Raw genomic sequence first — 12,367 nt, forward strand, 5'->3', positions numbered from 1 at the left:
ATGCTGTAAAAAAAAAATAAGATTACTTGTTGTCAGTAACAATCGAAATAATTTTGATTATTTCTTCAGCACTGGCAGATTTATTTATACAAACAGCATGGCAACAATCGTATATCTTTGCAATATAACAATGAAATCAGGTGCAAAAGTGCATTGCAGGAAAAGATCAACTAAAATAAATAAATAAAATAAAACCAAAAAGCTAGGGTTTGTTTTCCAAATCATATTCCTCTATTATTTCAAAAAGTTTTTGTGCATTTTTACTTTTCATCATTTTAAGGGCCTTTATATATATATAAAAAAAACGCATTGTGAAACAAACCTGTGACTGTTTGGAATTGCCAATGAGTATGCAGGATAGATGCACCTTGATAAACTATCCATATTAGTTAAAAAAAAAAATGATTCCCAATAAACTAATATCTCTTAATAACCACGAGTTAAGTTTAGTTTGGCACATATCAACAACTTTCCACAGATTCATATTTTTGTGTTCAATTGAGTCTTTGGAAACATATATTCCTAAATATTTCACTGTTTTATAGGGATGTTGTAGGTCTCAGTTAATTGACATTGATGAATTGACATTAACTCACACTTGTTCATATTTAATTTTAAGCCAGAGGCTTTAGAAAAGGTGTGAATCATTTGTAGAATTTTCAGAATTTCTGACAGCTCCTCCATAAAAATGGTAGTGTTGTCAGCTAACTGGCTGACAATTACTGGTTGCCCAAAAGCCTCTAATGGAGCTATGTTAAAATTTTTAATAAAGATAGAAAGCAGCTCTGTAGTCATTATAAAGAGAAATGGGGATAAGGGGCAACCCTGTTTAACTCCACGTTTGATAGAGAATCTGGGTGATGTACACTTCCAGTTTGTATTGAAGCTACTGAGAAGTTGATCAAAATGGATTATGTGTGGGAGCACTAAGTATTTTTAACCAAGAGTTGATGGTGTGATCTACACCACCACTTTTCTATATGAAAATGCTTGTGAGGTGTTTTTTCTGATACTCTAAATGTTTGTTTTTTTCCCACACACGTGGAGGTAAATTGGACCTTGCTGATGGCATTCGGACAGCTAAGACACGCTGCACTTTTTCATAATACAAGCGTTACATTTTTGTATGTGTAATTCAGATTTTTTTTATTTCAACTTAACATAATTTGTGTAGTTGATTTGACATTTCCAACAATGACAGCTCGTATTATTACACAAGATCAACAATTAAAAAAATTTTACTTTTTAAAAATAATGTCACCCTAAATTGTTTTAGAGGCTTAAATGTGATTAAAAGTGTTTGTAACACCTCTCACATGAAGGAAGACAGGAAACAAGTCTTCACCACAAGGTAAGATTTGAATTCCCGTTGTTCTTACAATATATCACTATAACATATAATACAATATCAGCGCACTGAGTTAGCTTGTCGTCTCTCTCTCTCTGGAGGCCCTCTCGCTGCCCTTTTATGATGCTCTCCCCGTGCTCACTGAAATTAGAGACAGGTGTTAGACATAATTTAGCTCAGGTGTAAGCGCCCTTACCGCTTTTCTCTCCCAGACGGGCGCTTGACCACGCCCCCGCTGCCACAGTGTTGTAAACGGATTATAAAATAAAACAAACTTTCACATGTTTACTTGTGTATAAATATAGTTGCACTGTACTAGAGCTGAACATGTTGCGGCCTAGATGAGTAGCTCATGCTGTGAATATGTGGGGGAAAACAGAAAATGAATACTAGAAAATGAATAACTGATCATAGCATTTGACCCATTTCTTCAGACTTTTCTGACTGAAGGACAAGAACACATCGCTCGTACCTCGAAACTCTGAAGTTGTAGAGTGGCCAAGTTTTACAATGTCTTGTTCCCTTCATCTCAGGTAACCGAGGTGACGTGTAACCGGAGAAGATTCATTTCACTCGACATTGCAGTGAAACGCTTTGGTGAATGTCCCATCATGCCGCACTACGTAGCGTCATACCCTAAGATGCAGCAGGGTATAAACACTTAGAAGTATATGTATATGAGGTCACGGGGTCATCAGGCGGTGACTTATAATATGTTTTTAAGTGTGTATGAAAATGAATAACCCCACATGGTGAAAACTGGGAAATTAATATTAATCTGAGGCTCTATGAGAGTATATAATACACACACAGAATAATTTAACCTCTTCATAAACAGAGGTAGGCAGGGAGGTTTTATTCTAATGGAAGTGCTTGTGACTTCTAGTGGGAGTAAATTGGATAGCAGCCTAAACAGGCAGCTGTAATAAATTATAACCGGTAGCCCACCCATAATCTGTAAATTATTGGTGGGCTACCTGGGTGTTGGAATAGTAAGCTTTCTAGACAGAGAGGACTCGCAAAGCGATGGATGCCACATCTAGGTTATAAATCCTAGCAAATGTGTTCTGCGAAGACCATCCTGCTGCAAAGCATATATCCTGTAGGCACACACCGTTTGTCCATGCCTATGAGGAGGCCGTGACTCTAGTTGAATGTGCTTTTACGCCAATAGGGCATCTCATAATAGAGGGCGATTGCATCAACAATCCAGCGAGAGAGCCTTTGTTTGGAAACGGACATGCCTTTTGTGCGTCTTCCATAACAAACGAAGAGCTGATCTGAAAGTCTAAACTGACGAGTGTGCTCCACATACATGGGGCATAATAATTGTGCTAACTTCTCCTCATCCGAATTAGAAGGTGGGGAAGAGAAAGCTTGTAGGTGGACTATCTTAGCCCTAAAGGGTGTGGAAAGCACCTTAGGCACATAGCCTTTTTTGGGTTTGATGGTGGCTTTTGAAAGTCCCAGACTGAATTCCAGATAGGAACTGTCAACTGGCAGCGCCTGTATATCACCAACCCATTTGATTGAGGCCAAAGCCAACAGCAGTGCAGTCTTTAGAGAGAGCATACGTGACTCAACGGATTCTAATTGTTTGAGCGGGGGACTTGTGAGCACATTCAGCACAAGGTTTAAGTCCCATGTTGGAACCGTAGCCGGGTGAGTGGGGTTCAAGCGCCTCGCTCTCCTAAGGAAATGTATGATCCGATCATGTCTGCCTATAGAGGAGCCAGCCTCTGGGGTGTGAAATGCAGAGATGGTCGCTACATAAACCTTAAGTACACACATGCCATTTTAGTGCATAGAGGCGTCTTGTAGATGGAGCTCTAGCCTGCAAAATGGTGTTCATTACCGATTATGCCAATTCAGGCTTGTTCGCTGTGCTCCGTTCAGGGCCCATCCGTGTAGGTTCCACAGCATTTGGATTCCAAATCGTGTCCTGCGCTTGAGAGAGCAGATCCCTCCTCAGCGGTATATCCCAATGGGGGCCATCTAATAAATCCATCATTTCTGGAAACCATGGCTGGTTGGGCCATGTTGGCGCAACCAACAGATCCGTTTCCTTATCCTCTCGGACTTTGCTGATGACAGAGTGAAGGAGACGTACCAAAGGAAATGTATATTTGTGTTTCATCGACCACTTGTGGGCCAAGGCATCCACCCCCAGTTGGGCTTAGGACATGGAACACCAAAGAGGGTAGTGGGCTGTTTCTGCGAGGGCGAATGGGGGGCGCATTCTCCCCCCATCGGTCCCTGGCATGACAGCATGTCCGCTCTGCAGTTCAGATGGCCTGGAACATATGACGCGTGCAGGGAGAGGAGATGGTGTGTGCTCCACATGAGGAGGCGTTGTGCAAGGCTCATCATTAGTAGTGATCGAGTGCCGCCCTGGCGATTTACGCTACCTCTGACATATTATCAGACCTAATCAGAACATGATGATTCACTATGTCGGAATGGAAAGCCTCCACAGCTAAGAAGACGGCTAGCATTTCCAAGCAGTTGATGTGCCGCGCCCATTTTGTACCTGTCCAAGTGCCAAAAGACAGGCGTCCACCGCACAGCGTATCCCAACCCATATTGGACTCCTTCGTGGTCATCACTTTCCGCCTGAATACCTGACCCAGCATAACTCCCTGCTGATAAAAGTTTGGAGCTGTCCATGGTGCAAGAGCAGCCAGACAGCAGTGAGTCACAGTGACGTGCATGTGCCCCTGTGCCAGACGTGACGCGATACGTGGTGTTTGAGCCAGCACTGAAAAGGTCACGTGTAAAAGACCTAACGGTATGACGGTGGCTGCTGCCGCCCCAGTTTCAACTGAGAGACACTGATGAATGGTCAAACACACTCACTTGTCAGGTGCACATGCATGCTCATGGAGTCGAGTCGAACCCCTAAAAAGGAGATTTGTTGGATGGGAGAAAGTGTGCTTTTTTTTTTTCCCAGGTGACACTGAGACCAAGGCTGTTCAAATGGTGAAGTAGTGCCTCTGATTGGGCCAGTAATAGCCAATCGTTGAGGTAATTCAGAATGCTCACGCCGTACATCTTCAAAGGGGCGAGCGCCGCATCGACACATTGCTTGAATGTGCGCAGGACCAGAGACAATCCGAAGGGGAGGACTTTGAATTGATATGTCGTTACCTCGAATGTGAATCTCAAGAACAGCCTGTGATGCGTTACAAAACTGATATGAATGTACGCGTCCTTTGACGCAAACCAGTCCGATAAGATCGGATGTGTGATAAGATCTGTTTCTGAGTTAACATTTTGAATGGCCGTTTTGCCAGCGTGCTGCTCAAGTATCTCAGATCTAAAACCGGCCGAAGCCAGCCACCTTTTTTCGGAAAGAAAAGGTAGCAGCTGTAAAACTCTTGGAGGGCGTGGCAGCTTGGAATAATCTCTATTGCTTCTTTACGAGGAGATTGTGAATTTCTGCAATGGGGAAGCAAGGCATATTCTCAAGAATGGCCTGAGCCAAAGTTAATATATATACACTAAGTTATGGGTTATGAGCGTGCAAACATAAGAGAGAGAATTGTTTGTATGTGATCATTATGAACAGAACCCAAAGAGGGCTCATTTGACACTTGGACGGAATATTACATTGATATATATATATATATATATATATATATATATATATATATATATATATATATATATATATATCAGAGGATACAACTGCTGCCTGGATGCTGCGGGAAGCGATTAATCTCACTAAAGCAAAGAAACCGATGCCCGCGATGAGGCGGAGACACTCTTTGTACTCTTGAGGGGTGGGTGAATCTTTCGCTGCAGGCAATGAGAGTAAGAAGAAGAACATCCTGATGCATCTGCAGGGCAATCCCGTCCACTGGAAGGTGTCCATCGATGGCGAAGAGAGGGCTGATGAAGACGAGATGATTGTCATAGTCAAGATGAGATGATGTCGATCTTAAAGGAAGAAAATTCTGAAGAAATGGTGATTGAGCACCCGCTTATATATGGCAAATGTGCACCTAAAATGGCAGGGCTAAAACACCATTGCCAATCATAAGATTGGCAATCATAAGATTGGCAATCAACTAAGTAGTGGAAAAGGAATTCCACAAAGCGTTTCACTTCAATGTCAAGTGAACTGAATTGATAGAGAACTAGAACAACATGCAAAAAATCTGGCAGCACAGTAAGACAACATACACTTAATTAAAAATATATTAATTTTCTAAAAAAAACAAAACAAAAGCTAACTTGCTTACATTCGTTTGAGAAGGATTTTTTAAAATATATATTTTTACAGGAAAACAATACAAAAAAATCGTAATAAGTGTAGGTCTTACTAGAGTGAAAAACAAAACATCTAACAAATATTTTCTTGATTAACAATTAAATGTGCCTGTTAACAATTAAATGTTAAAAACATTTTACCTTGGCATAAAACGAAATGTCGAGTGAAAGTTCTCCAATGCCGTCTTTTTTCACTCATTATAGTGTGAGAGCGTCCTCTGTCTGCTCGTATGAGTAATACCAGAGATTAATAAGTAGAGGGCCACTTCTATTTAGAAGCTCCCAACGGATGTAGAAAAGTCCCGCCTTAAAGGTAAGAACCAATCACCTTTAAGATAGACAACCCCTGTCAATCATCTCGAGATCGCGCATGCCCATTAGGTAAACAACCTGGGAAAATTGCGTTCTTTTTTGCGTAATCTGTGGTTAAGCAGCACAATTTATGATACCAGCGTTGTCAAATTCTACTGCTGATTTGAAATGTTTTCCAATTGCATATACTAAATATTAAATTAAATAAATGAAAATAAAATACAAAGTAATCTCATTGCAAATACTTTTTGAAAGTAACTGGATTTTGATTACCAATTATTTAAACTGTATCTGTAGTGGAATACATTTATAATTTTTTTTTATATGTAACAGTTACATGTATTCCGTTACTTCCCAACCCTGTGTGTTATTGACAGTGTTGGGAGTAATCTGAATACAATTAGTTAGTTGATGTAATGTAATTACACATATAATTAATGTAATCAAATTACAGTTACTGACTTTCAATTAAGTTAATTACTTTTGAGTACATGGGATCCACATTTAAAAAATAATATTAGTTATGTAAAATACGTTTAAAACATGATTTATGTTCATGTACATCTGTTAAGTGTTTCTATGACAGCTGAAGGGACAACAACTACAAGCGCGGAAGAAATAGACATCTTGAGACATTTTGAGTTCTTTGAGAGGAAAAAGAAAAACTCTTAAAAATTGTTTTAGAAAGTAACTTAAGTATTTAGTAATGTGATTACCTTTTCAACAAAGTTATTACTTAAATAATTTGATTACAATTTTATGGAAGTAATTTGTTGTGGATTACTATTTTTGCGTAATTGACCAAACACTGGTTATTGAATCACAATGCATGCTGAGTTGACTTGCTTTGACCTTTACAATTATGCTGACAAAGCTGGACAGTCGCATACGCGAGTTTAAATTACTGCGTGGAAAATGATTTGGGCAGGACTGACATTTGACACCTTAACTTATGAACAATAGTACCATCAGAATAAATACGCATGCACACAAAATACTTTTAAAAAGTATTCTTATACTAGTTATTTTGCACACAAAAAAAAGAGGCTGTTTTCGCACTAAAATTTTGCTGAGAAAAACGAGGCTGATTCCAGCTCTTCTATAGCATGTATGCTGGCGCGCTCTCTATTCCTCCCTCTCTTTTCCCTCACCACGCATGCGTGGACTGCGAGAAAGGCACATAAGCAGATATACCACATAAAGATGGTTTAAGCAGAGTTTCGTGCTTGTTTTATCTGTCTAAATGACAAGACAGCCAACATATGAATGATCTGTCTTATGTTTTTAAATAACGTAAATGATAATTTAAAAACATATCGATATCCTGTGCAATGATCAAATATGGCCGATAAGCGCATGTTTTACATAGAAAACATGGGAGTTCATTTGTTGGACAATGCAGCGTTTTTCCTGCAAATGTAATGATATTCGTTTGGCGCTTTATTTGCGCAGAATATGCTTCCTCATCTGAAACTAGCGCTTCTCTGCATCTAGTGCTTTGAGCTCAGAGCACGTGTGACATAAAACAGTTTTTAACTGTTAAAGTCTAACATTAATCTTCGACTGTGCTCCTAAACAAGAATCTTAGGAGCACTAGCATGCCTAAACAAAAATGTTATCGTCGAGCCCTGCCTGTGCAAATTTCTTACAGCAGGCAGTGGATTTGGTTCATACATAAAAAACAGCAACAACATAAACACAAAAATTCATTTTATTGCCATTTACAAATTACAATTGTACAATTATGGTCAAAACAAGTAGGTGAGCCCTCATTCCATTTATTTCAAATGTTGACTTTCCAGACTGACACTGGCTCTTAGCAACCCAATCCAAGTTTGCATTTTAGGATGCAGACAGTATGTACAGACTTTGGGCCTTTCCCTGCAGGGGCTGATGCTCTTTACAACCCAATCTCAACTTGAAACCTTTCTTCTCTGAACATCAAGGACCTTAAAACTTCTCAAACAACATAAAACTTGCTGCTCACATGTAAAACCAACCAAGCTGTGCAAGACATCAGTTTGGGCTAATCTAATGCAGATCTGACTGTACTGAACATCAAAGGGACTGAATCGTAAATGAGAAAAACCCAATGACTTTGAGGAGAGGAGAGATGGACTGCATTTTAAACATCCAAGAAAAATTGCTCGATTACAAATGTACTGCTTTGAAGCCAAATGATCCCAGCACTTGTATGTTATGTATGTTGTACTTGAAAATCTTTGCACACATACATTGTGCACTGCTTCACCCTGGTGGATGGGTCATTAATTACACCACAGTCTTTTGTATGGTCCTAAAACTCAGAAGGAAATATAGAACAGCTCTATTGACAAATCATTAAAAACGATCTCTTATGATTTTTGCTTGTTGTCTTGAACACTATGTATAAACCATCACAGTTCATCCAGTCCTTTATTCTGCTTGCTAATCTTTCCAATAACATCTTGCAATTGGCCAACAGTCTCCATCATGTGTCGGATACTGTCTTGGACACTACCCATCCCCTCTCGTCTCCACGAGAGCCGCAGCTCCTCTGTCCATCTCAGCACCTCATCCAACTGTTTCTGCGTCTCTTTCTGCTCCTCAAGTTCAGCGAGAAGCGCTTGCTTGGCGCACACCTCAGCTTGATAAGCCTGCTGCAGTTTTGCAATGGAGTCCTGCATCTTCGTGAGGTCTTCTTTACCGTCGGGATATTTCTGGTGCAGCTGGTCATTGGGCAGTAATATGTTATTAGGAATGGAGAGGACACGGTCCATCAGCATCCCCTTCATGCGCTGAAACATAACTTCAAAGCGCTCCTGGAGGAAATGTCGCAGCTTTTGGGTGCTCTCTCTGGCTTTTAGCCGGAGCTCGGCAGATGGCTCCTCCCCTGAACACAACCTCTTCACAAATACAGACTCGACAGCAAGCAGTATGTGATTAAGGGAATCTCGAAAGGCATCACGTACTCGTGAAGTGCAGGTCTCAGGTGTGAAGCCGAAGAACTGTGCTTCATACAGCTGAAGGGATTCAGATCCCATTGAATCTAATTAGATAGGAGACACAAATAGTTACTGAAAACTGCATAAATCAATAGGTGAAGCTTTGTTATTTGAGAAATATATGGGTCAATATATATTGGTCATATTTCACTTCATAATCGAGAGATTCTGTAATGTGGAAATAATTATTATATATTATAGGGCTGCACGATATTGGAAAAAACTGACATTGCGATATTTTGTTTTTCTGCTATATATATTGCGATATGACAAAATACAAGATGACTTCGCCAGATGACATGAATAGCTCTATTTGAGAAGAATTAAATATTCTAGAATGATCGGGGTTATTTTGTAGGGAACTGCATCTTCATGTAAAAGAAACTGAAAATGACTTTCTATGTTTTGACTTATTTTGGGTAGATTATTTTATTATAATAATTAATACTTTTTAATTCACCATGGTTCCATTGTATTCATGTAATACTCATCTATCAATTCACCCTAAAGTCAATGATCTAACATGTTATGATATTAATAATGCATGTTGCTTACCCTAAAATAAAGGGGCTCATTTGTGAATGAAGTGTGGTGTCTAGAAGGGATTCGGGAGATTACAGGAGGCTTTATCTCTGTACTTCAACCAGGTTAAAACAGAGCATTACACTAAGGAAGTTTCATTATCACAATAGGGCATTAATGTAACATTTTATTATATTACAAATTAGATTACAAACCTCGTTTCTTTTTTTTTAAAGAAATGTAAACAATAAATATCTTTTAATTTAAACCCTTTGGGGGGAAAAGTGCAGCTATACACCAACCCTGAGTGGTTTACAAAAATACAACAAAAAATAAAATGTTTCTAAAAGAAATAACTTTAAAAATAGTTGCGTGATTGTATCACATACCGCTTGTCAAGCGACCGGATCATGTTTTTAAAACCCTTTTGGTAAACATGTTAATTGGTACCATGTCTTTCGCAAGGTGAAATGTTACTGAATCTGTGATTATTGTTTTTTTCTGCCGTTTGGAAAATTTCTCGTATGGTGTGACACTGGCAAAGGCATCTGAAATAGTTTTTTGCTTTGGACGGCATTTAGATCTGGCTTTGCACTCGACATACAAAGATTTGTGGCGCTGACTTAAATGATCAAACAAATTGGTCGTGTTTCATCGTGTTGTGGCAACAATTACAAGACAATCTCGACAAAGTACCTGTTTTTAGTCAACATCATCCTGTCTGTAGACAAAATATTTCCATATAACTGACAATGCATTTCATTTTGCAACGAAATCCTCCATTTCTTTTGGCGCAAGCAGCGCCTGCAATGAACTTTTTTTTTTAAATGATAATAAACACTGTGTATCTATGAACCCATAAATCGGAGTAAATTACGTAATATCAGACAGATATAATGCTACATTTCCTATTGGGAAAAAAAATTATTGTAGACTATATGTTTATCTTACTACATCGCACGTTCTGCGATGTGACTATTGCGGATGCGCCCATCGCGATGTCGATGCTGAAACGATATATTGTGCAGCCCTAATATATTAATTTACATTTTAAAATAGGCTACATTTGCAAAGTACAATTGTTATGTATACAGAATGGTAGCATTTGTTATACTGAAATACATTTATGCTGATTATAACCATATACACCGGCAGCCAAAAGTTTGGAATAATGTACAGATTTTGCTGTTTCGGAAGGACATTGGTACTTTAATTCACCAAAGTGGCATTCAACTTATCACAAAGTAAAGTCAGGACATTACTGATGTAAAAAAACAGCACCATTACTATTTGAAAAATTTAATTTTTGATCAAATCTAGACAGGCCCCATTTCCAGCAGCCATCACTCCAACACCTTATCCTTGAGTAATCATGCTAAATTGATCATTTAGTACTAGATCACTTGCCATTATATCAAAAACAGTTGAAAGATATTTGGTTTATTACATGAAGCTTAACATAGTCTTTGTGGCATGTCTTAAGGTCAATATTAGGTGGCAAAAAAAAAAGAAACCGCTTTCACTAGAAACTCATCAGTCAATGATTGTTTTGAGTAATGAAGGTTATACAATGCTTGAAATTGCCAAAAAACTGAAGATCGCATACAAAGGTGTACACTACAGTCTTCACAGACAAAGGACAACTGGCTCTAACAAGGACAGAAAGACCACATGTAAAACTAAACAAGAGGATAAATACATCAGAGTCTCTAGTTTGAGAAACAGACGTCTCACATGTCCTCAGCTGACAGCTTCATTGAATTCTACCTGCTCAACACCAGTTTCATGACCAACAGTACAGAGAAGACTCAGGGGTGCAGGACTTATGGGAAGAACTGCAAAGAAAAAGCCACTTTTGAAACAGAAAAACAAAAAGAAAAGGTTAGAGTGGGCAAAGCAACACAGACATTGGACAACAGATAATTGGAAAAGAGTATTATGGATCTTAAACCCATTGAGCTGTTGTGGGATCAGCTAGACTGTAAGGTGCGTGAAAAGTGCCCGACAAGACAGCCACATCTGGCAAGTGCTACAGGAAGCGTGGGCTGAAATGTCACATGAGTATCTGGACAAACTGACAGCTTGAATATCAAGGACTGCAAAGCTATCATTGCTGCATGTGGAGGATTTTTTTAATGAGAAATCATCTCGTCAAAATGTTCAAGTTCTGAAAAAATAAAAATTCTAATAGTAATTTTTCATGTTATTAATGTCCTGAATATACATTGTGATCAGCTGAATGCCACTTTGGGGAATAAAAGTACCAATTTATTTCTATAAGAAAAATCTGTACATTATCCCAAACCTTTGGCCGCCTGTGTGTGTGTGTGTGTGTGTATGTGTGTGTGTGTGTATGTGTATATATATATATATATATATATATATATATAGTCTGACATTTATGATGAGATAAGAAAATAATTTCCAAATTCATGAAAAATGTCACGATATCAATAATGGCCTTTGGCTTCATTTTCTTTATGTTGTAGTGTGAAATGTGTCCTGGCCATTTCATCGTGATATAATTAACACATTAACTTTATTTGAACTGAATCCAGTATTCAGCGGGCAGTTTCAAAGGACGAAATAAGCCACGTTTGTCCAAACATTAAAGAAATACGAAACTGCGTACAACAAAACGACAAACTAACGACATTTCACTACATGCACTACTTACAATGCATCTTTTGTAACATAACAGAAATGAAAGTGACATAGATAAGTATTTTAATTCCCTTTCTTCAAGTAATGTTTTTATATGTTATGTTGTTCGTAGTATTAAAAGTTTTACCTCCGCTTTCCGCCATTTCTGCAGCAGCCCGCGCTCAGTTCAACCTGCTTCATGTGTCGGTACGGGCGGATCTCGAAGCGCATTTTCTCCCTCTAGCGGTTAGGAGCCTGTTGCTTTAAACATGAAACAAGCTGGTCC

The 12,367-nt window shown here is 38.8% G+C and overlaps 1 protein-coding gene across 2 annotated transcripts; it reads right to left on the minus strand.

Annotated features, from left to right (window-relative positions):
• Positions 1 to 7,654: 7,654 nt before the first annotated feature.
• Positions 7,655 to 12,274, minus strand: mis12 (MIS12 kinetochore complex component). Of its 2 annotated transcripts, none has more exons than XM_052111220.1 (2): positions 12,230 to 12,274; positions 7,655 to 8,960 (listed from the first exon to the last, which is right to left on the minus strand). In XM_052111220.1, the coding sequence occupies exons 1-2, from the start codon at positions 12,243 to 12,245 to the stop codon at positions 8,329 to 8,331; spliced, it is 648 nt and encodes a 215-aa protein (XP_051967180.1). In that variant the 5' UTR covers positions 12,246 to 12,274; the 3' UTR covers positions 7,655 to 8,328. The 2 variants fall into 2 exon arrangements, with proteins under 2 accessions (XP_051967180.1, XP_051967188.1); XM_052111228.1 differs by lacking the exon at positions 12,230 to 12,274 and adding an exon at positions 11,173 to 11,311.
• Between the last annotated feature and the right edge of the window lie 93 nt (positions 12,275 to 12,367).

The sequence above is a fragment of the Xyrauchen texanus genome, chromosome 3 (genome assembly GCF_025860055.1).
Source record: "Xyrauchen texanus isolate HMW12.3.18 chromosome 3, RBS_HiC_50CHRs, whole genome shotgun sequence".
Lineage (NCBI taxonomy): Eukaryota > Metazoa > Chordata > Actinopteri > Cypriniformes > Catostomidae > Xyrauchen > Xyrauchen texanus.